This window comes from Pseudophryne corroboree (assembly GCF_028390025.1).
Source record: "Pseudophryne corroboree isolate aPseCor3 chromosome 3 unlocalized genomic scaffold, aPseCor3.hap2 SUPER_3_unloc_11, whole genome shotgun sequence".
NCBI lineage: Eukaryota > Metazoa > Chordata > Amphibia > Anura > Myobatrachidae > Pseudophryne > Pseudophryne corroboree.
Window position 1 is genome coordinate 2,434,419 of NW_026967499.1, and position 26,602 is coordinate 2,461,020.

Genomic DNA, 26,602 nt, shown 5'->3' on the forward strand with positions numbered 1-26,602 from the left:
TCATGAAGGTCTGAACCTCTGGAAGAGAGGCCAATTGTTTTTGGGAGAACACTGACAAGCCCGAAATCTGGACCTTGATTGATCACATTCGCAGGCCCGCCTCCACACCAGCCTGCAGAAAATGGAGAAAACGTCCCAAATGATACTCTTCCGTAGGAGCCTTCTTGGATTCACACCAAGATACATATTTTCTCCAAATACGGTGGTAATGTTTCAACGTTACTCCTTTCCTGGCCTGAATAAGAGTGGGGATGACTTCCTTGGGAATACCCTTTCGGGCTAGGATTCGCCGCTCAACAGCCATGCCGTCAAACGTAGCCGCGGTAAGTCTTGATACACGCACGGCCCCTGCTGTAACAGGTCCTCGCGAAGAGGTAGAGGATCTTCTATGAGCTACTCCTGAAAATCTGGGCACCAAGCCCTCCTTGGCCAGTCTGGGGCAATGAAGACTTCTAATGATCCTGAGCCCTTTTGGGATCAGCGGAAGTGGAGGGAAGACATACACTGACCGGAAAACCCACTGGGCCACTAGCGCATCCACCGCTAATGCTTGAGGTTCTCTCGACCTGGAACAATATCTCTGAAGCTTCTTGTTGAGACGAGATGCCATCATGTCTACTTGAGGAACTCCCCAAAGACTTGCCACCTCTGCGAAGACTTCTTGGTGGAGGCCCCACTCTCCTGGATGGAGATCATGTCTGCTGAGGAAGTCTGCTTCCCAGTTGTCTACTCCCAGAATGAAAATTGCTGACAGATCCTTTAGATGTCTTTCTGCCCAGAGGAGGATCTTCGTCATCTCTGCCATTGCCGCTCTGCTTTTCGTTACACCCTGCCTGTTTATGTACGCGACTGCTGTTACATTGTCCGACTGGATCTCCATGGGATGATCTTGAAGATGTACCGCTTGTTGAAAGCCGTTGTAAATGGCTCTCAATTCCAGCACGTTTATGTGAAGGCAGGCTTCCTGACTAGACCATTTCCCTTGGAAGCTTCCTCCCTGAGCGACAGCTCCCCAGCCTCGGAGACTTGCATCCGTGGTCACCAGGAGCCAGTCCTGAATCCCGAATCTGCGTACCTCCAGTAGGTGAGAGCTGTGTAACCACCACAGGAGTGAAATCCTAGCTTTTGACGACAGGATTATCTTTCGGTTCATGTGTAGGTGGGAACCCGACCATTTGTCCAACAGGTCCTACTGGAAAACTCTGACATGGAACCTGCCAAACTGTATGGCCTCGTAGGCCACCACCATTTTCCCCAACAACCGAATGCACTGATGGATCGACACACTTGTTTCGAAAGGGCTTTCTACGTAATCTATTGTACAGTCATACTAACCTACAGTTTCTTAGATCTTTAAATTGCGGACGTTATAGAGAATGAAAATACACAGACATTTTCACCAGAGAATTTTAGTATCATTTAATTTTTCTCCAGACGAAAGATCCGCTATAAATGGGAGATTAACTAGGCTTTTTTAGTGATCACCTGCTGCCCAGGGGCCTGACCGGATCGTTCCTCTAGCCAGGGGCAAAACCGGACCGTTCCTCCTGCCAGGGGCAAAACCGGACCCCATGCTCTAGCCCAGAGGCAAAACCGGAACGATCCTCTAGCCAGAGGCAAAACAGGACCGTTCCTCTAGCCAGGGGCAAAACAGGACCGTTCCTCTAGCCAGGGGCAAAACCGGACCGATGCTTTAGCCCAGGGGCAAAACCGGAACGATCCTCTAGCCCAGGGGCAAAACCGGACCGATCCTCTAGCCAAGGGACGTAACAGGACCGATCCTCTAGCCAAGGGACGTAACAGGACCGATCCTCTAGCCAAGGGGCGTAACCAGACCATTCTTCTATCAAGGTGTCTATCCCACTCTACATGATCTCAACTCTGTATAACAGGGATTGTCTAGATAACTTCTCCAGGACATCTGTACAGAATACCACTCCCCATAATCAATCTGTTTGCTCATGAAGGATGAACTTTTCTATCTATGAGGTCTCTACTTGCAGACATACTAGCAATGAAGTACCTATATTAAGGAATGAAGACCATCCTGTCACATACACTTCCCATTACTCTGCTTTAGAAAATAAGAACTATTAAGAGGTTCCAATTCTTAATTAAAGCATGGTCCACTGAATCCAGTGACCTCCTATTATGCATTACTCATCCGTGTGCTGAAGACCAATGTCACGGCCTACTCGAAAAAGGAGACTCAGCTTGCCTTCTTATTGCCGAGACTCAACACCATGTTAGTTACAGAAAACAAATCCTACCTGACCTCAGTAACATGATACGAAGACTATGGGATTAATATGTGCTGATGGCTCCTGATGTATGAGATATACCAGAGAGTGTGGGGAGGAGACTGGTCAGATCTCTGGGCTAGTAACACACAGTGACATGATGTGAGGAGGAGAGCAGGAGTATAATAGGGGCTGATGGCTCCTGATGTATGAGATATACCAGAGAGTGTGGGGAGGAGACTGGTCAGATCTCTGGGCTGGTAACACACAGTGACATGATGTGAAGGGTGAGAGCAGGAGTATAATAGGGGCTGATGGCTCCTGATGTATGAGATACACCAGAGAGTGTGGGGAGGAGATTGGTCAGATCTCTGGGCTGGTAACACAGTGACATTATGTGAAGGGGAGAGTAGGAGTATAATAGGGGTTGAAGGCTCCTGATGTATGAGATACACCAAAGAGTGTGGGGAGGAGACTGTTCAGATCTCTGGGCTGGTAACACAGTGACATGATGTGAAGGGGAGAGCAGGAGTATAATAGGGGCTTAAGTCTTCTGATGTATGAGATACACCAGAGAGTGTGGGGAGGAGACTGGTCAGATCTCTGGGCTGGTAACACACATACATGATGTGAGGCGGAGAGCTGGAGTATAATAGGGGCTGATGGCCACTGATGTACAATACACCCCAGAGAGTGTGGGGAGGAGACTGGTCAGATATCTGGGCTGGTAACACACAGTGACATGATGTGAAGAGGATAGCAGGAGTATAATAGGGGCTGATGGCTCCTGATGTATGAGATATGCCAGAGAGTGTGGGGAGGAGATTGGTCAGATCTCTGGGCTGGTAACACAGTGACATTATGTGAAGGGGAGAGTAGGAGTATAATAGGGGTTGAAGGCTCCTGATGTATGAGATACACCAAAGAGTGTGGGGAGGAGACTGTTCAGATCTCTGGGCTGGTAACACAGTGACATGATGTGAGGGGGAGGCAGGAGTATAATAGGGGCTGATGGCTCCTGATGTATGAGATACACCAGAGAGTGTGGGGAGGAGAGTGGTCAGATCTCTGGGCTGGTAACACAGTGACATCATGTGAGGGTGAGAGCAGGAGTATAATAGGGGCTGATGTCTCCTGATGTATGATACACCAGAGAGTGTGGGGAGGAGACTGGTCAGATCTCTGGGCTGGTAACACACAGTGACATGATGTGAGGGTGAGAGCAGGAGTATAATAGGGGCTGATGTCTCCTGATGTATAAGATACACCAGAGAGTGTGGGAAGGAGACTGGTCAGATCTCTGGGCTGGTAACACACAGTGACATGATGTGAGGCGGAGAGCTGGAGTATAATAGGGGCTGATGGCCACTGATGTACAATACACCCCAGAGAGTGTGGGGAGGACACTGGTCAGATATCTGGGCTGGTAACACACAGTGACATGATGTGAGGAGGAGAGCAGGAGTATAATAGGGGCTGATGGTTCCTGATGTATGAGATACACCAGAGAGTGTGGGGAGGAGACTGGTCAGATCTCTGGGCTGGTAACACACAGTGACATCATGTGAGGGTGAGAGCAGGAGTATAATAGGGGCTGATGTCTCCTGATGTATAAGATACACCAGAGAGTGTGGGAAGGAGACTGGTCAGATCTCTGGGCTGGTAACACACAGTGACATGATGTGAGGAGGAGAGCAGGAGTACAATAGAGGCTGATATCTCCTGATGTATGAGATACACCAGAGAGTGTGGGGAGGAGACTGGTCAGATCTCTGGGCTCGTAACACACAGTGACATGATGTGAGGGGGAGAGCAGGAGTATAATAGAGGCTGATGGCTCCTTATGTATGAGATACACCAGAGAGTGTGGGGAGGAGACTGGTCAGATCTCTGGGCTGGTAACACACAGTGACATGATGTGAGGGGAGAGCAGGAGTATAATAGAGGTGATGGCTCCTGACTCCACACTGGGAAAAAACAAATTCCTCATTAGTTTTTACTGACAGAGGAGGGTGTAGGATAAGAGATTGCTGTAGTGACTGAGGAAGGAGAATATGTGACACTTTCCTGTAATAAGTGTTTATTACTCACCTGTGCTGATATCTGTAGGGATTTCCTCCTCCTTAGACTGCTGATCACCCCTCACATACGTCTCTTCTTCTCCCTCTGTATCTTCTACCTTTATATCAGTAACATACGTCTCCTCTTCTCCCTCTGTATCTTCTGCCGTTATATCAGTCACATACGTCTCTTCTTCTCCCTCTATATCTTCTGCCTTTATATCAGTCACATACGTCTCTTCTTCTCCCTCTGTATCTTCTGCCTTCATATCAGTCACATACCTCTCTTCTTCTCCATCTATATCTTCTGCCTTTATATCAGTCACATACGTCTCTTCTTCTCCCTCTGTATCTTCTGCCTTTATATCAGTCACATACGTCTCTTCTTCTCCATCTATATCTTCTGCCTTTATATCAGTCACATACGTCTCTTCTTCTCCCTCTGTATCTTCTGCCTTTATATCAGTCACATACGTCTCTTCTTCTCCCTCTATATTTTCTGTCTCTCTATCAATCCCACCTACCTGATCCTCCTGTGGGATCCTGTGATTCTCCTCTGTACAATCCTGGGAATACAGAGGACGGGGACATCTCTCTGGGGTATCTCTGTTACTGGGTCCTTCTGTAGGAGACACATAGTGACTGAGTACAGTGTATATATGTGATTATCAGATGATGTGTGTATATAGGGGCCCCCATACCTGCTCTCCCTTGTACAAAACATGACAGTCTCCTCTTACCCAGTGATGTGAGGGGCCGGTGATTCTCCATCATCAAGTCCTTGTACAGACCCCTGTGTTCATCTATATACTCCCCCTCCTGCATGGAGACATAGACAGTGACATCATGACACCTTATAGGAACCTGACACACACAGTGATACAGTCATCACCCAGACACATCCCCTGGTGTTACTGTATAATGTCCCATTCCCAGCAGTCACCTCTCCAGTCATCAACCAGACACGTCCCCTGATGTTACTGTATAATGTCTCTGTTAGGCGCCGGGGTCCGCTCGGCCGTGCGGCCCGGCGCCTAGCAACCAGGGACGCCGGGCGCGTTCAGCCGCCGGCTCCCTGGCAACGCTGAGACGCCGGGCGCACGGAGCCGCCTCTGGCCTTAGCAACGGGGACGCCACGTGCAGCCGCGTTCCCCGTTGCTGGGTCTATCCTCATTGCCCTGATTATGTGCTGGCCGTGCAGCATGCAAGCTGCACGGCATTTCTTTTGATTGTCCTGTCTGGATCCTGATTGGAGGATGCCTGAATAAAGGCATCCTCAGGACTTCCTACAGACGCCGGTGATAGTTTCCTGTTTGCCTTGTCTGCTGCAGAGAGTTCCCAGTCCCGGTCTATTCGGTTGTTCCTGTCCTCAGAGATCCTGTTCTCGGAAGTTACCATCTGTTCCTGGAGTCTGACCGAGCACCTTTAACATCTGGTGGTGTTCGTGAGTCGCGGCGCAGCCGTGTGTTGCGGCTTGTCCGCTACTGTTTATTATTTTGTTTATATTGTGTTCTGGAGTTTTGCGGAGGATTCCGCTTCCACAGATCCACTCTGGTGTCCAGCGGTGCCGGATAGGAGTGTCGGATCAGTGGATCTTTGGTTGTCCTTTTCCCTGGCGGCTAGTCCGCACATACCTTTTGGTTTAGTTAGTCAGCTTGTAACCCCTGGCCGTGTTGCTTAGTCAGAGGGCCCCTTGTTATCACCCTGTCTCGGACTTCCCCTTGTCTCCCATTAAGACCTGCGGGGGCATCGGGGTTGGGCAGACATAATCCGCCCTTCGAACGCGGCTGCCATGGGCTCAAGCAACCATAGTCTCGCAGGGGATTTCTGATAACACGGGCGAGACAACGGAGTTAGGGCGCCAGGGGTTACTAGGCCTTCCAGCTCCCACAACCAGCTTATTTTCCTGAACTCGGATCCCTGTCATAAGATCTCCTCCGGTCTGGAGTTCAGGAATCATAACATTATCACCGGCCAGACAAAAGAAAAAATTTGAACAAGAGTTAATTTTTTCACTTATTCAGTTGGGAGAATTTTGTCGGCCTCATGAATCCCACTGGGGTTGGGCCAAATCCTGGCCAGTTTCTAGTTAGTCAAATTCAGGAACTTACTCAGATGGTTCAGGATCTGTCCCTCCGGGTGAGCTCACAGGAAGATCTGTTACGGACCTCCCCGAGGGTCGTCCCTGAACCAAAAATGCATCTGCCTGACCGTTTTTCTGGGGATAGAAAGCAGTTTTTTAATTTTAAAGAATCTTGCAAACTGTATTTTCGTTTAAGACCAGTTACCTCAGGTACAGAGGCTCAGCGGGTTGGGATTATTATTTCTCTGCTCCAGGGGGATCCTCAGACCTGGGCTTTTGGTTTAAAGACAGACGATCCGGCCTTATCGTCTGTAGACGCCTTTTTAAAATCTTTAGGGCTATTGTATGACGACCCTGATAGAGAGGCATCCGCAGAAAGTCAGTTGCGTACTCTTAGACAGGGTAGGAATCCCGCAGAGAATTATTGTACGGAGTTTCGCCGTTGGTCGAACGACTGTGGCTGGAATGACCCAGCCCTGCGCAGTCAGTTTCGCCTCGGCTTATCTGAATCTATAAAAGACAGTCTCCTCCAGTATCCCGCTCCTGCGACCCTCGATAACCTCATGGAGCTCTCTATTAAGATAGATCGTCGGCTCAGAGAGCGGAGGGCTGAAAAAGGGGCATCTGTCGGGTCCTCTTCCTGGGTTCCTTCCATTCCTGTAGACATAGAGGAGCCTATGCAGATAGGTCTCTCCAAATTGTCTCCGGAAGAAAGAACCAGGAGGCAAAATTCTGGTCTGTGTTTATACTGCGGAGGTAAGGGACATTTTGCCCGTAGTTGTCCAAACAAGTCGGGAAACTTCCTGACCAAGTGAATTGTGAGGGGGTTCACTTTGGTCTGCAGCTCATCTCCTCAAATAATTCACTGTTGGTTCCTGTTAAAGTTTCCTATGGCAGCCTCTGTTCCTCGGTCTCTGCTTTTGTGGACAGTGGAGCTGCAGGAAACTTTATGGATTTAACATGGGCCAAGGCCTTAGGTATTCCTCAGCTAACCTTGAATAGGTGTATCACCATGCATGGTTTAGACGGGAGTCCCTTGTCCAATGGGGTTATTTCTCTATGTACACCTCCAGTTTTGCTCTCGGTGGGAGCTTTGCATTCTGAAAAGATTGAGTTTTTCCTTACCCATTGTCCAGCAGTTCCTGTGGTTCTGGGTCACCCTTGGCTGGCCTTTCATAATCCCATCATAGATTGGCAGTCCGGGGAAATCCTACAATGGGGTACCATCTGTGATAAAGAATGTATTACGCTTCCTATCCGAGTAGCTGCCGCCGGTTCCGCACATATTCCTGGGGAATACCAGGATTTTGTTGATGTGTTTTCCAAGGGCAATGCAGATATTTTGCCTCCCCATAGGCCTTATGATTGTACCATTGAGTTAATTCCTGGTGCCACGTTGCCTAAAGGAAGGTTATATGCATTATCTGGTCCTGAGACTGTGGCCATGAATGAGTATGTGAAAGAAAGCCTTGGGAAAGGGTTTATCAGGCCATCTAAATCCCCTTTAAGTGCAGGGTTCTTCTTCGTAGAGAAGAAGGACGGTTCACTCAGACCCTGCATTGACTTTAGAGCTCTGAATAAAATCTCAGTAAAGAATACTTACCCTCTGCCGCTGATCTCTGTCATCTTTGATCAGCTACGTTCGGCTGTTATTTTCTCTAAGATTGATCTGAGAGGAGCATATAACCTCATCAGAATCAAGTCAGGGGATGAGTGGAAAACGGCATTTAGTACTCAGTCAGGCCACTATGAGTATCTGGTCATGCCATTCGGCCTATCTAACGCTCCGGCAGTTTTCCAGGATCTCATTAATGATGTGCTCCGTGAGTTTCTGGGAAGATTCGTCGTGGTCTATTTAGACGATATTTTGATATATTCTGACTCCGTGGAACAGCATGTTACCCAGGTGCGTCAAGTGCTAGAGAAATTACGTGAAAATCACTTATATGCCAAGCTGGAAAAGTGTGAATTTCATGTCACAGAAGTATCCTTTTTAGGGTACATTATTTCCCCTCGGGGATTCCGAATGGAACCAAAAAAGCTCCAGGCCATCCTTAGTTGGGCGCAACCCACCAATTTAAAAGCAATTCAGCGCTTTTTAGGGTTTGCAAACTACTATAGAAGATTTATTCACTCTTTCTCTGACCTAGTAGCTCCTATTGTGGCACTTACTAAGAAGGGAGCAGATCCTACCAATTGGTCATGTGAAGCTGAGTTATCTTTTCAGGCCTTAAAACAAGCCTTTGTCTCAGCCCCTGTCCTTAGACATCCCAACCCAGAATTACCTTTCATTGTTGAGGTTGATGCCTCGGAGGTTGGAGTAGGGGCTATCCTGTCTCAGAAGGATCCAGATTCCCTTGAGTTACATCCTTGTGCCTTTATGTCCAGGAAATTCTCATCTGCAGAATCCAACTACGACGTTGGTAACCGGGAATTGCTGGCTATTAAATGGGCTTTTGAGGAGTGGAGACTTTGGCTTGAAGGAGCGACCCATACCATTTCAGTTTTGACTGATCACAAAAATCTTCAATACATTGAATCGGCTAAACGACTGAATGCCCGACAGGTTCGTTGGGCTTTATTTTTTACTCGTTTCAAATTCATTATCACCTTCAGACCAGGTTCCAAGAATACCAAGGCAGATGCCCTGTCACGCAGTTTCCTTCCGGTTCAAGACAACAGTCCTGTTACTCCCATACTTCCGTCTTCAGTCATTCAGGCAGGTCTCACACAGGATGTATTTTCCCAATTAAAGCTGCTTCAACATCAAGCTCCTGGAAATACTCCTCCTGGTCGTCTTTTTGTCCCTGAGTTTTTGAGAGCAACTGTTTTGGCAGAGTTTCATGATAGCAAAGTTGCCGGGCATCCTGGAATCGCCAAGACTTTGGAATTGGTATCCCGCTCAGTATGGTGGCCTGGTCTTTCCAAAGACATTAAAGAGTTTGTTTTTTCGTGTCAGGTCTGTGCACAGCATAAAGTTCCTCGTTCTTTGCCTATTGGTCAACTTATGCCCTTGAATGTTCCCCTTAGGCCATGGTCGCATATCTCCATGGATTTTGTGGTGGACCTCCCTCTGTCAGCAGGATGCCGAGTCATATGGGTAGTTGTGGACCGTTTTAGCAAAATGGCCCATTTCATTGCTCTTCCCCGATTGCCATCTGCCCAGGGATTGGCAGTCCTGTTCCTCCGTCATGTTTTCAGACTCCATGGATTACCCACCGATATTGTTTCTGACAGGGGTCCACAATTCATTGCGCAATTTTGGAAATCTTTTTGTGCTTCGTTAAAGATGAAATTATCATTAACCTCCGGCTATCATCCACAATCCAATGGACAGACTGAGCGAGTTAACCAATCTCTAAAACAATATTTGCGTTTGTACTCGGCCAAACTCCAAAATGACTGGTCTGAGTTTCTTCCATTGGCGGAGTTTGCTTATAATAATGCCTGTCATTCCTCCACCAATGTGTCTCCATTTTTTGCAGTTTTTGGTTTCCACCCCAGAGCTAATTCATTTTTTCAACATTCCTCTGTCTCCTCTCTGGCTCTGACCTCTCATCTTAAACTTATTTGGAAAAAAGTGCACCTGGCTCTCAGAAAAGCAGCTTTCCGGGAAAAGAAATTTTCTGACAGGCTCCGGCGGCCGTGCACTTTTAAAGTAGGAGACAGGGTGTGGTTGTCGACTCGCAACATCAAACTTCGACAAACTTCAGCCAGATTGGGTCCTAGATTTATTGGACCATTTCTCATTATCAAAAAAGTCAATCCAGTTGCTTTCCGGTTACGTTTACCAAAAACTTTACGGATCGGAAATACCTTCCATTGCTCATTGCTTAAACCATATGTTTCGTCCAGCAGATTTCCTCGTAAAAAATCTCAGGGGAGATCACCAGTAAATGTACAGGGTCAGCAAGAGTTCTTGGTTGAGAAGGTTCTCGATTCCAAGTTGTCCCGGGGTCGGCTTTATTTTTTGGTGCATTGGAGAGGTTATGGGCCAGAGGAAAGGTCGTGGGTCCTGGATGAAGACCTTCATGCCCCGAGGCTGAAAAGGGCATTTTTTCATGAATTTCCTCGGAAACCTGGCTTTGGGGGTTCCTTGACCCCTCCTCAAGGGGGGGGTACTGTTAGGCGCCGGGGTCCGCTCGGCCGTGCGGCCCGGCGCCTAGCAACCAGGGACGCCGGGCGCGTTCAGCCGCCGGCTCCCTGGCAACGCTGAGACGCCGGGCGCACGGAGCCGCCTCTGGCCTTAGCAACGGGGACGCCACGTGCAGCCGCGTTCCCCGTTGCTGGGTCTATCCTCATTGCCCTGATTATGTGCTGGCCGTGCAGCATGCAAGCTGCACGGCATTTCTTTTGATTGTCCTGTCTGGATCCTGATTGGAGGATGCCTGAATAAAGGCATCCTCAGGACTTCCTACAGACGCCGGTGATAGTTTCCTGTTTGCCTTGTCTGCTGCAGAGAGTTCCCAGTCCCGGTCTAATCGGTTGTTCCTGTCCTCAGAGATCCTGTACTCGGAAGTTACCATCTGTTCCTGGAGTCTGACCGAGCACCTTTAACATCTGGTGGTGTTCGTGAGTCGCGGCGCAGCCGTGTGTTGCGGCTTGTCCGCTACTGTTTATTATTTTGTTTATATTGTGTTCTGGAGTTTTGCGGAGGATTCCGCTTCCACAGATCCACTCTGGTGTCCAGCGGTGCCGGATAGGAGTGTCGGATCAGTGGATCTTTGGTTGTCCTTTTCCCTGGCGGCTAGTCCGCACATACCTTTTGGTTTAGTTAGTCAGCTTGTAACCCCTGGCCGTGTTGCTTAGTCAGAGGGCCCCTTGTTATCACCCTGTCTCGGACTTCCCCTTGTCTCCCATTAAGACCTGCGGGGGCATCGGGGTTGGGCAGACATAATCCGCCCTTCGAACGCGGCTGCCATGGGCTCAAGCAACCATAGTCTCGCAGGGGATTTCTGATAACACGGGCGAGACAACGGAGTTAGGGCGCCAGGGGTTACTAGGCCTTCCAGCTCCCACAACCAGCTTATTTTCCTGAACTCGGATCCCAGTCATAAGATCTCCTCCGGTCTGGAGTTCAGGAATCATAACAGTCTCATTCTCTCCAGTCATCACCCAGACACGTCCCCTGGTGTTACTGTATAATGTCCCATTCCCAGCAGTCACCTCTCTAGTCATCACCCAGACAGATGCCCTGGTGTTACTGTATAATGTCCCATTCCCAGCAGTCGCCTCTCCAGTCATCGCTCAGACACATCCCCTGGTGTTACTGTATAATGTCCCATTCCCAGCGGTCACCTCTCCAGTCGTCACCCAGAAACTTCCTCTGGTATTACTGTATAATGTCCCATTCCCAGCAGTCACTTCTCCAGTCATCACCCAGACACATCCCCTGGTGTTACTGTATAATGTCCCATTCCCAGCAGCCACCTCTCCAGTCAGCAACTGAATGATCTTGTTGGTGAGTTCCAGGATCTTCTGGTCATTGTGTCTCTCATGTATCAGTGAGTGAGGTGGAGGCACTGGGATGGGGCTCTGGGTTCTACTCAGTCCTCCTGACACACGGGGATGGCTGTTGAGTATCTCACACTCACTGGATGTCTTCTTCACTACTGTGTAATCCTGTGTAATGGAGGAGACATCAAATATCAATATATATACTCCCAGACCCCCCCCCCCATCACCTCCCCAGTCCTGTCCCTGTATTATTATTATAGTATTATTACTATAGACATAAGTTACATCACAGTGACGCTTCCATATCCCCTCACCTCCCTGTATTATTACTATAGATATATGTGATGTCACTGTGACACTCCCAGATCCCCTCACCTCCCCAGTCATGTCCCTGTATTATTACTATAGATAAGTGATGTCACTGTGATGCTCCGAGATTCCCTCACCTCCCCAGTAATATACCTGTATTAGTACTATAGATATAAGCGATGTCACAGTGAGGCTGCCAGATCCCCTCACCTCCCAATTCAGGTCCCTGAATTATTACTATAGATATAAGTGTTGTTAATGTGACACTCCCAGATCCCCTCACCTCCCCAGTCATATACCTGTATTATTACTATAGATATAAGTGATGTTACTGTGCCAGTCCCAGATCCCCTCACCACCCCCAGTCATGTCCCTGTATTAGTACGATAGATATGTGATGTCACTGTGACGCTCCCAGATCACCTCACCTCCCCAGTCATGTCCCTGTATTATTACTAGATATATGTGATGTCTCTGTGACACTCCCAGATTCACTCACCTCCAGTTATGTCCCTTTATTATTACTATAGATATAAGTGATGTCACTGTGACGTTCCCAGATCTCCTCATCTCCCCAGTCATGTCCCTGTTTTATTACTAAAGATATCAGATCATAATGATGCTCCCATATCCTCTCACCTCCCCAGTCATGTCCCTTTATTATGACTATAGATATTAGTGATGTCACTGTGACGCTCCCAGATCCCCTTACCTCCCCAGTCATGTCCCTCTATTATGACTATAGATATTAGTGATGTCACTGTGACGCTCCCAGATCCCCTCACCTCCCCAGTCATGTCCTTGTATTATTACTAGAGATATATGTGATGTCACTGTGACACTTCCAGATCCAGTCATGTCCCTGTATTATTACTAGAGATATATGATGTCACTGTGACACTTACAGATCCCCTCAACTCCCCAGGCATGTCCCTGTATTATTACAGGAGATATATGTGATGTCACTGTGACACTTCCGGATTCCCTAACATTCCCAGTATTATTACTATAGATGTAAGTGATGTTACTGTGACACTCCCAGATTCCCTCACCTCCCCGTCATATACCTATATTATTACTATACATATAAGTGATGTTACTGTGACACTCCCAGATCCCCTCCCCTCCCCCAGTCATGTCCCTGTATTAGTACGATAGATATGTGATGTCACTGTGACGCTCCCAGATCACCTCACCTCCCCAGTCATGTCCCTGTATTATTACTATAGATATAAGTGATGTCTCTGTGATACTCCCAGATCCCCTCACCTCCCCAGTCATGTCCCTGTATTATTACTATATATAAGCGACGTCACTGTGCCTCCTAGTTTCCCCTCACCTCCCCAGTCATGTCCCTGTATTGCTATAGATATTAGTGATGTCACTGTGACACTCCCAGATCCCCTCACCTCTCAAGTCATATACGTATTATTAATATAGATATACGGTCACAGTGGCGCTCCCAGATTCACTCACCTCCACAGTCATGTCCCTTTATTATTACAATAGATATAAGTGATGTCACTGTGACATTCCCAGATCCCCTCACCTCCCCAGTCATATACCTGTATTATTACTATAGATAACAGTGACATCACTGTGACGCTCCCAGATCCCCCTCACCTCCACAGTCATGTCTCTGTTTTATTACTATAGATTTAAGTGATGTCACTGTGACACTCCCAGTACCCCTCACGTCCACAGCCATGTCCCTGTATTATTACTAGAGATAAATGTGATGTCACTATGACACTTCCAGATCCAGTCATGTCCCTGTATTATTACTAGAGATATATGATGCCACTGTGGCACTTACAGATCCCCTCAACTCCCCAGGCATGTCCCTGTATTATTACAGGAGATATATGTGATCTCACTGTGACACTTCCAGATCCCCTAACATCCCCAGTCATGTCCCTGTATTATTACTATAGATATAAGGTCACTGTGACACTCCCAGATCCACTCACCATCCCAGTCATGTCCCTGTATTATTACTATAGATAAGTGATGTTACTGTGACACTCCCAGATCTCCTCATCTCCCCAGTCATGTCCCTGTTTTATTACTATAGATTTAAGTGATGTCCCTTTGACACTCCCAGTACCCCTCACGTCTACAGTCATGTCCCTGTTTTATTACTATAGATAATAAGAATTTACTTAATTCTATTTCTCGTAGTCCGTAGTGGATGCTGGGGACTCCGTAAGGACCATGGGGATCAGCGGCTCCACAGGAGACTGGGCACAAAAGTAAAGCTTTAGGACAACCTGGTGTGCACTGGCTCCTCCCCCTATGACCCTCCTCCAAGCCTCAGTTAGGATACTGTGCCCGGACGAGCGTACACAATAAGGAAGGATTTTGAATCCCGGGTAAGACTCATACCAGCCACACCAATCACACCGTATAACTTGTGATCTAAACCCAGTTAACAGCATGATAACAGAGGAGCCTCTAGAAAAGATGGCTCACTACAGCAATAACCCGATTTTTGGTAACAATAACTATGTACCAGTATTGCAGACAATCCGCACTTGGGATGGGCGCCCAGCATCCACTACGGACTACGAGAAATAGAATTATCGGTAAGTAAATTCTTATTTTCTCTGACGTCCTAGTGGATGCTGGGGACTCCGTAAGGACCATGGGGATTATACCAAAGCTCCCAAACGGGCGGGAGAGTGCGGATGACTCTGCAGCACCAATGAGAGTACTCCAGGTCCTCCTCAGCCAGGGTATCAAATTTGTAGAATTTTACAAACTTATTTGCTCCTGACCAAGTAGCTGCTCAGCAAAGTTGTAAAGCCGAGACCCCTCGGGCAGCCGCCCAAGATGAGCCCACCTTCCTCGTGGAGTGGGCATTGACAGATTTTTGGCTGTGGCAGGCCTTCCACAGAATGTGCAAGCTGAATTGTACTACAAATCCAACGAGCAATAGTCTGCTTAGAAGCAGGGGCACCCAGCTTGTTGGGTGCATACAGGATAAACAGCGAGTCAGATTTTCTGACTCCAGCCGTCCTGGAATATATATATTCAGGGCCCTGACAACGTCTAGCAACTTGGAGTCCTCCAAGTCCCTAGTAGCCGCAGGCACCACAATAGGTTGGTTCAGGTGAAACGCTGAAAACCACCTTAAGGAGAAACTGAGGACGAGTCCTCAATTCCGCCCTGTCCGAATGGAAAATCAAATAAGGCTTTTACAGGATAAAGCCGCCAATTCTGACACGCACCTGGCCCAGGCCAGGGCCAACAGCCACTTTCCATGTGAGATATTTTAACTCCACAGATTTAAGTGGTTCAAACCAATGTGACTTTTGGAACCCAAACTACATTGAGATCCCAAGGTGCCACTGGAAGCACAAAAGGAGGCTGTATATACAGTACCCCTTTTACAATGTCTGAACTTCAGGGACTGAAGCTAGTTCTTTTTGGAAGAAAATTGACAGGACCGAAATTTGAACCTTAATGGACCCCAATTTCAGGCCCATAGACACTCCTGTTTGCAGGAAATGTAGGAATCGACCCAGTTGAAATTCCTCCGTCGGGCCTTACTGGCCCCGCACCACTCAACATATTTTCGCCAAATGCGGAGATAATGTTTTGCGGTTACATCCTTCCTGGCTTTGATCAGGATAGGGATGACTTATCCGGAATGCCTTTTTCTGCTAGGATCCGGCGTTCAACCGCCATGCCATCAAACGCAGCCGCGGTAAGTCTTAGAACAGACAGGGTCCTTGCTGAAGCAGGTCCCTTCTTAGAGGTAGAGGCCACGGATCCTCCGTGAGCATCTCTTGAAGTTCCGGTTACCAAGTCCTCCTTGGCCAATCCGGAGCCACGAATATAGTGCTTACTCCTCTCCGTCTTATAATTCTCAGTACCTTGGGTATGAGAGGCAGAGGAGGGAACACATACACTGACTGGTACACCCACGGTGTTACCAGAGCGTCTACAGCTATTGCCTGAGGGTCCCTTGACCTGGCGCAATACCTGTCGAGTTTTTCCCAACGGTTTATAATCATGTGGAAGACTTCTGGGTGAAGTCCCCACTCTCCCGGGTGGAGGTCGTGTCTGCTGAGGAAATCTGCTTCACAGTTGTCCACTCCCGGAATGAATACTGCTGACAGTGCTATCACTGCCATTGCCCTCCTGCTTCTTGTGCCACCCTTGTTTACGTGGGTGACTGCCGTGATGTTGTCCGACTGGATCAACACCGGCTGACCTTGAAGCAGAGGTCTTGCTAAGCTTAGAGCATTGTAAATGGCCCTTAGCTTCAGGATATTTATGTGAAGTGCTGTCTCCAGGCTTGACCATAAGCCCTGGAAATTTCTTCCCTGTGTGACTGCTCCCCAGCCTCGCAGGCTGGCATCCGTGGTCACCAGGACCCAGTCCTGAATGCCGAATCTGCGGCCCTCTAGAAGATGAGCACTCTGCAACCACCACAGGAGGGACACCCTTGTCCTTGGTGACAGGGTTATCCGCTGATGCATCTGAAGATGCAACCCGGACCATTTGTCCAGCAGGTCCCACTGGAAAGTTCTTGCGTGGAAACTGCCGAATGGGATTGCTTCGTAGGAAGCCACCATTTTTCCCAGAACCCTTGTGCATTGATACACTCTTGGCTCGGTTTTAGGAGGTTCCTGACTAGCTCGGATAACTCCCTGGCTTTCTCCTCCGGAAGAAACACCTTTTTTTGGACTGTGTCCAGGATCAACCCTAGGAACAGAAGACGAGTCGTCGGAACCAGCTGCGATTTTGGAATATTGAGAATCCAACCGTGCTGTCGCAACACTACCTGAGATAGTGCTACTTCGACCTCCAACTGTTCTCTGGATCTTACCCTTATCAGGAGATCGTCCAAGTAAGGGATAACTAAAACTCCCTTCCTTCAAAGGAGTATTATCATTTCGGCCATTACCTTGGTAAAGACCCGTGGTGCCGTGGACCATCCAAACGGCAGCGTCTGAAACTGATAGTGACAGTTCTGTACCACAAACCTGAGGTACCCTTGGTGAGAAGGGTAAAATGGGACATGAAGGTAAGCATCCTTGATGTCCAGAGACCATGTAGTCCCCTTCTTCCAGGTTCGCAGTCACTGCTCTGAGTGACTCCATCTTGAATTTGAACTTCTGTATGTAAGTGTTCAAAGATTTTAGATTTAAAATCGGTCTCATCGAGCCGTCCGGCTTCGGTACCACAACAGTGTGGAATAATAATACCCCTTTCCCTGTTGCAGGAGGGGTACCTTGATTATCACCTGCTGGGAATACAGCTTGTGAATGGTTTCCAAAACTGCCTCCCTGTCGGAGGGAGACGTCGGTAAAGCCGACTTTAGGAAACGGCGAGGGGGAGACGTCTCAAATTCCAATTTGTACCCCTGAGATACTGTGACAGTCCCAGATTCCCTCACCTCCCCGTTATATACCTATATTATTACTATACATATAAGTGATGTTACTGTGACAGTCCCAGATCCCCTCCCCTCCCCCAGTCATGTCCCTGTATTAGTACGATAGATATGTGATGTCACTGTGACGCTCCCAGATCACCTCACCTCCCCAGTCATGTCCCTGTATTATTACTATAGATATAAGTGATGTCTCTGTGATGCTCCCAGATCCCCTCACCTCCCCCGTCATGTCCCTGTATTATTACTATATATAAGCGACGTCACTGTGCCTCTCCTAGATCCCCTCACCTCCCCAGTCATGTCCCTGTATTGCTATAGATATTAGTGATGTCACTGTGACACTCCCAGATCCCCTCACCTCTCAAGTCACATACGTATAATTAATATAGATATAAGGTCACAGTGGCGCTCCCAGATTCACTCACCTCCACAGTCATGTCCCTTTATTATTACAATAGATATAAGTGATGTCACTGTGACATTCCCAGATCCCCTCACCTCCCCAGTCATATAACTGTATTATTACTATAGATAACAGTGACATCACTGTGACGCTCCCAGATCCCCTCACCTCCCCAGTCATGTCTCTGTTTTATTACTATAGATTTAAGTGATGTCACTGTGACACTCCCAGTACCCCTCACGTCCACAGCCATGTCCCTGTATTATTACTAGAGATAAATGTGATGTCACTGTGACACTTCCAGATCCAGTCATGTCCCTGTATTATTACTAGAGATATATGATGCCACTGTGACACTTACAGATCCCCTAACATCCCCAGTCATGTCCCTGTATTATTACTATAGATATAAGTGATGTCACTGTGACGCTCCCAGATCTCCTCTTCTCCCCAGTCATGTTCCTGTTTTATTATTATAGATATAAGTGATGTCACTGTGACACTCCCAGTACCCCTCACGTCTACAGTCATGTCCCTGTTTTATTACTATAGATAAAAGTGATGTCACAGTGATGCTCCAAGATCCCCTCACCTCCCCAGTGATGTCCCTGTATTATTACTATAGATATAAGGTCACAATGATGCTCCCAGATCCTCCCAGCTCCCCAGTCATGTCCCTGTATTATTACTATAGATATAAGTGATGTCACTGTAGTGCTCCCAGAATCCCTCACCTCCCCAGTCATGTCCCTGAGTTATTACTATGATATAAGGTCACAGTGATGTTCCCATATCCTATCACCTCCCCATTCATGTCCCTGTATTATTACTATAGATATAAGGTCACTGTGACGCTCCCAGATCCACTCACCTCCCCAGTAAGCAGGTAGATGATCTCCAGGGTGATTTTTATTATGCTCTCAGTCCTGTGACTACTGTCCTTGTCCATCCTCCGTCAATCAGAGATAATACAGAACGTGTGATGTGTAATAAAGACTCCGTTCCCCACAGCTGGAGTTCCTGGAATAAATAGAACACATAAAACATATTGCACATGTAACATAGTAAATGTGGAATAGAGTGGTCATTTAATCTCCTATTTCCCCACAGCCATAGAGTCCTGGTCAGTGTCTCCAAGGTTCCTGTGACCCAGCCCCATAATGATGTACTGCATAGTGATCCTGATCTAGATTGTAGCGCTATTGTGGGTGGAGTCACAATGAACTGATGTGCAGTACATTGTGAAGGAACAGGGTCTCCTGGAAAGGGCGGCCGGAGACAGGCAGGGGGAAGGCGGCAGGAGACAGGCAGGGGGAAGGCGGCAGGAGACAGGCAGGGGGAAGGCGGCAGGAGACAGGCAGGGGGAAGGCGGCAGGAGACAGGCAGGGGAAAGGCGGCAGGAGACAGGCAGGGGAAAGGCGGCAGGAGACAGGCAGGCAGGAGACAGACAGGGGAAAGGTGGCAGGAGACAGGCAGGGGAAAGGCGGCCGGAGACAGACAGGGGGAAGGCAGCCGGAGACAGACAGGGGGAAGGCAGCCGGAGACAGACAGGGGGAAGGCAGCCGGAGACAGACAGGGGGAAGGCAGCCGGACACAGACAGGGGAGCAGCCGCATGGAGTAACATGAGTTGGGGCTTGGACGGGGTCAGCAGCAGCAGCAGCCATGAGCGGGGTACAGTGCCAGCTGCCTGCAGGCTATAACCCGGCCCTCCCATACCAGAGGCTCCTGCCATGCTACACCCGCAGCCCCCTGCCTCCTACCCACACCCTCTGCAGTCTAGGAAGGATGAGCTGCCGGGAGCCCCCTGAGGCGGGTGAGCGAGGAAGCCCCCTGGAGGAGTAAGTGCCGCTCTCTGGGCTGCTTCTAGATGCTGCCCTCCCCTACTTGCTGCATGGGTGCAGATGTTGGCAGCGCACTCAGCATGAAAACACAAGGTTTGTTGGCGCTGGGCAGGTCTGTGATGGAATACACCTTAGGATTAGCAGCCACCTGGAGAGGGGTAGCCGGCCTCCTCATACAGAGACAAATGTGGGGAATACCAGGTAGGCGCTCTATCCAAATGATGCAGCCAAAACATAATGAAAAAATAAGAATTTACTCACCGGTAATTCTATTTCTCGTAGTCCGTAGTGGATGCTGGGAACTCCGAAAGGACCATGGGGAATAGCGGGCTCCGAAGGAGGCTGGGCACTCTAAAAAAGATTTATGACTACCTGGTGTGCACTGGCTCCTCCCACTATGACCCTCCTCCAAGCCTCAGTTAAGACACTGTGCCCGGACGAGCGTACACAATAAGGAAGGATTTTGAATCCCGGGTAAGACTCATACCAGCCACACCAATCACACCTGGATACTATATCCAGTTAAACAGTATGAAAACACTGAGCCTCTCAACAGATGGCTCAACAATAACCCTTTAGTTAGCAATAACTATGTACAAGTATTGCAGACAATCCGCACTTGGGACGGGCGCCCAGCATCCACTACGGACTACGAGAAATAGAATTACCGGTGAGTAAATTCTTATTTTCTCTGACGTCCTAGTGGATGCTGGGAACTCCGTAAGGACCATGGGGATTATACCAAAGCTCCCAAACGGGCGGGAGAGTGCGGATGACTCTGCAGCACCGAATGAGAGAACTCAAGGTCCTCCTCAGCCAGGGTATCAAATTTGTAGAATTTTGCAAATGTGTTTGCCCCTGACCAAGTAGCCGCTCGGCAAAGTTGTAAAGTTGAGACCCCTCGGGCAGCCGCCCAAGATGAGCCCACCTTCCTTGTGGAATGGGCATTTACAGATTTTGGCTGTGGCAGGCCTGCCACAGAATGTGCAAGCTGAATTGTATTACAAATCCAACGAGCAATAGTCTGCTTAGAAGCAGGAGCACCCAGCTTGTTGGGTGCATATAGGATAAACAGCGAGTCAGATTTTCTGACTCTAGCCGTCCTGGAAACATATATTTTCAGGGCCCTGACCACGTCTAACAACTTGGAGTCCTCCAAGTCCCTAGTAGCCGCAGGCACCACAAATGGCTGGTTCAGGTGAAACGCTGACACCACCTTAGGGAGAAACTGGGGACGAGTCCTCAATTCTGCCCTATCCATATGGAAAACCAGATAAGGGCTTTTACAAGACAAAGCCGCCAATTCTGATACTCGCCTGGCAGAAGCCAAGGCCAATAACATGACAACCTTCCACGTGAGATATTTCAGATCCACGGTTTTTAGTGGCTCAAACCAATGTGATTTTAAGAAACTCAACACCACGTTGAGATCCCAAGGTGCCACAGGGGGCACGAACGGGGGCTGAATATGCAGCACTCCTTTTACAAATGTCTGAACTTCAGGTACTGAAGCTAGTTCTTTTTGAAAGAAAATCGACAGAGCCGAGATCTGTACCTTAATGGAGCCCAGTTTTAGGCCCATATTCACTCCTGCTTGCAGGAAATGCAGAAATCGACCTAGTTGAAATTCCTCTGTTGGGGCCTTTACGGCCTCACACCAAGCAACATATTTCCGCCATATGCGGTGATAATGATTTGCTGTAACCTCTTTCCTGGCTTTAATAAGCGTAGGAATGACTTCCTCCGGAATGCCCTTTTCCTTCAGGATCCGGCGTTCAACCGCCATGCCGTCAAACGCAGCCGCGGTAAATCTTGGAACAGACAGGGCCCCTGCTGTAGCAGGTCTTGTCTGAGCGGCAGAGGCCACGGGTCCTCTGAGATCATCTCTTGAAGTTCCGGGTACCACGCTCTTCTTGGCCAATCCGGAACCACGAGAATTGTGTTTACTCCTCGCTTTCTTATTATTCTCAATACCTTTGGTATGAGAGGCAGAGGAGGGAACACATAAACTTTACACTGGTACACCCACGGAGTCACCAGAGCGTCCACAGCTATCGCCTGAGGGTCTCTTGACCTGGCGCAATACCTCTAGTTTTTTGTTTAGGCGGGACGCCATCATGTCCCCCTGTGGACGATCCCACTGATTTACAATCATTTGGAAGACTTCTGGATGAAGTCCCCACTCTCCCGGGTGGAGGTCGTGCCTGCTGAGAAAGTCTGCTTCCCAGTTGTCCACTCCCGGAATGAACACTGCTGACAGTGCTAGTACGTGATTTTCCGCCCATCGGAGAATTCTTGTGGCTTCTGCCATTGCCATCCTGCTTCTTGTGCCGCACTGTCGATTCACATGGGCGACTGCAGTGATGTTGTCTGACTGGATCAGCACCGGCTGATGTAGGAGCAGGGATTTTGCTTGACTTAGGGCATTGTAGATGGCCCTTAGTTCCAGAATATTTATGTGAAGAGAAGTCTCCTGACTTGACCATAGTCCTTGGATGTTTCTTCCCTGTGTGACTGCCCCCCAGCCACGAAGGCTGGCATCCGTGGTCACCAAGACCCAGTCCTGTATGCCGAATCTGCGGCCCTCCAGAAGATGAGCACTCTGCAGCCACCACAAAAGAGACACCCTGGTTCTTGGAGACAGGGTTATCAAGCGATGCATCTGAAGATGCGATCCGGACCACTTGTCCAACAGGCCCCACTGAAAGATTCTGGCATGGAACCTGCCGAATGGAATTGCTTCGTAAGAAGCTACCATCTTTCCCAGGACCCGCGTGCAGTGATGCACCGATACCTGTTTTGGTTTCAGGAGGTCTCTGACTAGAGAAGACAACTCCCTGGCTTTCTCCTCCGGGAGAAACACTTTTTTCTGGACTGTGTCCAGAATCATCCCCAGGAACATTAGACGAATCGTCGGAACCAGCTGTGACTTTGGGATATTCAGAATCCAGCCGTGCTGGTGCAGCACTTCCTGAGATAGTGCTACTCCCACCAACAACTGTTCCTTGGACCGTGCCTTTATTAGGAGATCGTCCAAGTACGGGATAATTAAAACTCCCTTTTTTCGAAGGAGTATCATCATTTCCGCCATAACCTTGGTAAATACCCTCGGTGCCGTGGAGAGTCCAAACGGCAGCGTCTGGAATTGGTAATGGCAATCCTGTACCACAAATCTGATGTACTCCTGGTGAGGATGGTAAATGGGGACATGCAGGTAAGCATCCTTGATGTCCAGGGATACCATGTAATCCCCCTCGTCTAGGCTTGCAATAAACGCCCTGAGCGATTCCATCTTGAACTTGAATTTATATATGTATGTGTTCAAGGATTTCAAATTTAAAATGGGTCTCACCGAACCGTCCGGTTTCGGCACCACAAATAGTGTGGAATAGTAACCCCGGCCTTGTTGAAGTAGGGGTACCTTGATTATCACCTGCTGGGAATACAGCTTGTGAATTGCCGCAAGCACCGCCTCCCTGTCTGAGGGAGCAATCGGCAAGGCAGATTTTAGGAACCGGTGGGGTGGAGCCGCCTCGAATTCCAGCTTGTACCCCTGAGATACTATTTGAAGGATTCAGGGATCCACCTGTGAACGAGCCCACTGATCGCTGAAATTCTTGAGGTGGGCCCCCACCGTACCTGGCTCCGCCTGTGGAGCCCCACCGTCATGCGGCGGACTTGGAAGAAGAAGCGGGGGAGGACTTTTGCTCCTGGGAACCTGTAGTTTGTTGCAGCCTTTTTCCCCTACCTCTGCCTCTAGACAGAAAAGACCCTCCTTTTCCACGCTTGTTTTTCTGGGTCCGAAAGGACTGCACCTGATAAAATGGCGCCTTCTTAGGCTGTGAGGGGACATGGGGTAAAAATGCTGACTTCCCAGACGTTGCTGTGGAAACTAGGTCCGAGAGACCATCCCCAAATAATTCCTTCCCCTTATAAGGCAAAACTTCCATGTGCCTTTTGGAATCTGCATCTCCTGTCCACTGGCGAGTCCATAAGCATCTCCTAGCAGAAATGGACAATGCACTTACTTTAGATGCCAGCCGGCAGATTTCCCTCTGTGCATCTCTCATGTATAAGACTGAGTCTTTGATATGGTCTATGGTTAGCAGAATCGTGTCTCTGTCTAGTGTGTCAATATTTTCTGACAGTTTATCTGACCACGCAGCAGCAGCACTGCACATCCATGCTGACGCAATAGCTGGTCTAAGTATAATGCCTGAGTGTGTATATACAGACTTCAGGATCGCCTCCTGCCTTCTATCAGCAGGTTCCTTAAGGGCGGCCGTATCCTGAGACGGTAGTGCCACCTTTTTAGACAAACGTGTGAGCGCTTTATCCACCCTAGGGGGTGTTTCCCAACGTGACCTATCCTCTGGCGGGAAAGGGAACGCCATTAGTACCTTCTTAGGAATTACCAATTTTTTATCAGGGGAAGCCCACGCTTCTTCACACACTTCATTTCATTCCTCTGATGGGGGAAAAACTACGTGCATTTTTTTCTCCCCAAACATAATACCCTTTTTTGTGGTACCTGGAGTTATATCAGAAATGTTTAACACCTCTTTCATTGCCTCAATCATGCAGTGAATGGCCTTAGTGGGCATTAGATTAGACTCATCGTCGTCGACACTGGTGTCAGTATCAGTGTCGACATCTGTCTGAGGTAACGGGCGTTTTACAGCCCCTGAAGACCTTTGAGACACCTGGACAGGCACGAGCTGAGAACTCGGCTGTCCCACATTTGGCATGTCGTCAAATTTTTAATGTAAGGAGTCTATACGTGCACTCATTTCTTTCCATAAGCTCATCCACTCAGGTGTCTGCCCCGCAGGGGGTGACATCCCTTCCAAAGGCATCTGCTCCGCCTCCACATCATTATCCTCATCAAACATGTCGACAGAGCCGTACCGACACACCACAGACACACAGGGAATGCTCTAATAGAGGACAGGACCCACAAAAGCCCTTTGGGGGGACAGAGTGAGAGTATGCCAGCACACACCAGAGCGCTATATAATGCAGGGACTAACTGAGTTATGTCCCCTATAGCTGCTCTTTCTATATAAATATATACTGCGCCTAAATTTAATGCCCCCCCCCCCCTCTCTTTTTTACCCTTTTCTGTAGTGTAGTCTGCAGGGGAGAGCCAGGGAGCTTCCTTCCAGCGGAGCTGTGAGGGAAAAATGGCGCCAGTGTGCTGAGGAGATAGCTCCGCCCCTTTTCCGCGGACTATTCTCCCGCTTTTTTAAGGAATCTGGCAGGGGTAATTACCACATATATAGCCTCTGGGGCTATATATTGTGGTCTTTTTGCCAGCCAAGGTGTTTTTATTGCTGCTCAGGGCGCCCCCCCAAGCGCCCTGCACCCTCAGTGACCGGAGTGTGAAGTGTGTATGAGGAGCAATGGTGCACAGCTGCAGTGCTGTGCGCTACCTTGGTGAAGACTGATGTCTTCTGCCGCCGATTTTCCGGACCTCTTCATGCTTCTGGCTCTGTAAGGGGGACGGGGGCGCGGCTCCGGGACCGAACATCAAGGCTGGGCCTGCGGTCGGTCCCTCTGGAGCTAATGGTGTCCAGTAGCCTAAGAAGCCCAAGCTGGCTGCAAGCAGGCGAGTTCGCTTCTTCTCCCCTTAGTCCCTCGCTGCAGTGAGCCTGTTGCCAGCAGGTCTCACTGAAAATAAAAAGCCTAAAACTATACTTTCTTTCTAGGAGCTCAGGAGAGCCCCTAGTGTGCATCCAGCTCGGCCGGGCACAAAAATCTAACTGAGGCTTGGAGGAGGGTCATAGTGGGAGGAGACAGTGCACACCAGGTAGTCTAAGATCTTTCTAGAGTGCCCAGCCTCCTTCGGAGCCCGCTATTCCCCATGGTCCTTTCGGAGATCCCAGCATCCACTAGGACGTCAGAGAAAATAAGAATTTACTTACCGATAATTCTATTTCTCGTAGTCCGTAGTGGATGCTGGGACTCCGTCAGGACCATGGGGAATAGCGGCTCCGCAGGAGACTGGGCACAAAAGTAAAAGCTTTAGGACTGCCTGGTGTGCACTGGCTCCTCCCCTATGACCCTCCTCCAAGCCTCAGTTAAGATACTGTGCCCGGACGAGCGTACACAATAAGGAAGGATTTTTGAATCCCGGGTAAGACTCATACCAGCCACACCAATCACACCATATAACTTGTGATCTAAACCCAGTTAACAGTATGATAACATGAGGAGCCTCCAGAACAGATGGCTCACTACAACAAAACCCGAATTTTTGGCAACAATAACTATATACAAGTATTGCAGACAATCCGCACTTGGGATGGGCGCCCAGCATCCACTACGGACTACGAGAAATAGAATTATCGGTAAGGAAATTCTTATTTTCTCTGACGTCCTTGTGGATGCTGGGACTCCGTCAGGACCATGGGGATTATACCAAAGCTCCCAAACGGGCGGGAGAGTGCGGATGACTCTGCAGCACCGAATGAGAGAACTCCAGGTCCTCTTCAGCCAGGGTATGAAATTTGTAGAATTTTACAAACGTGTTTTCCCCTGACCACGTCGCTGCTCGGCAAAGTTGTAAAGCCGAGACCCCTCGGGCAGCCGCCCAAGATGAGCCCACCTTCCTCGTGGAATGGGCATTGACAGATTTTGGCTGTGGCAGGCCTGCCACAGAATGTGCAAGCTGAATTGTACTACAAATCCAACGAGCAATCGTTTGCTTAGAAGCAGCAGCACCCAGCTTGTTGGGTGCATACAGGATAAACAGCGAGTCAGATTTCCTGACTCCCGCCGTCCTGGAAACATATATTTTCA

The 26,602-nt window shown here is 48.9% G+C and overlaps 1 protein-coding gene across 1 annotated transcript in view; it reads right to left on the reverse strand.

Annotated features, from left to right (window-relative positions):
- The window catches only part of LOC134983270 (gastrula zinc finger protein XlCGF53.1-like), a 65,573-nt gene extending 46,597 nt beyond the window's left edge, over window positions 1-18,976 (reverse strand). The window contains exons 1-4 of the mRNA XM_063948993.1: window positions 18,831-18,976; window positions 11,814-12,005; window positions 5,041-5,119; window positions 4,825-4,922 (exon numbers count right to left, since the gene is read on the reverse strand). Of these exons, the coding sequence (XP_063805063.1) occupies window positions 4,825-4,922; window positions 5,041-5,119; window positions 11,814-12,005; window positions 18,831-18,908 (447 nt within the window). The 5' untranslated portion in view covers window positions 18,909-18,976. The remainder of the gene's footprint in view (window positions 1-4,824; window positions 4,923-5,040; window positions 5,120-11,813; window positions 12,006-18,830) is intronic.
- Window positions 18,977-26,602: the final 7,626 nt, after the last annotated feature.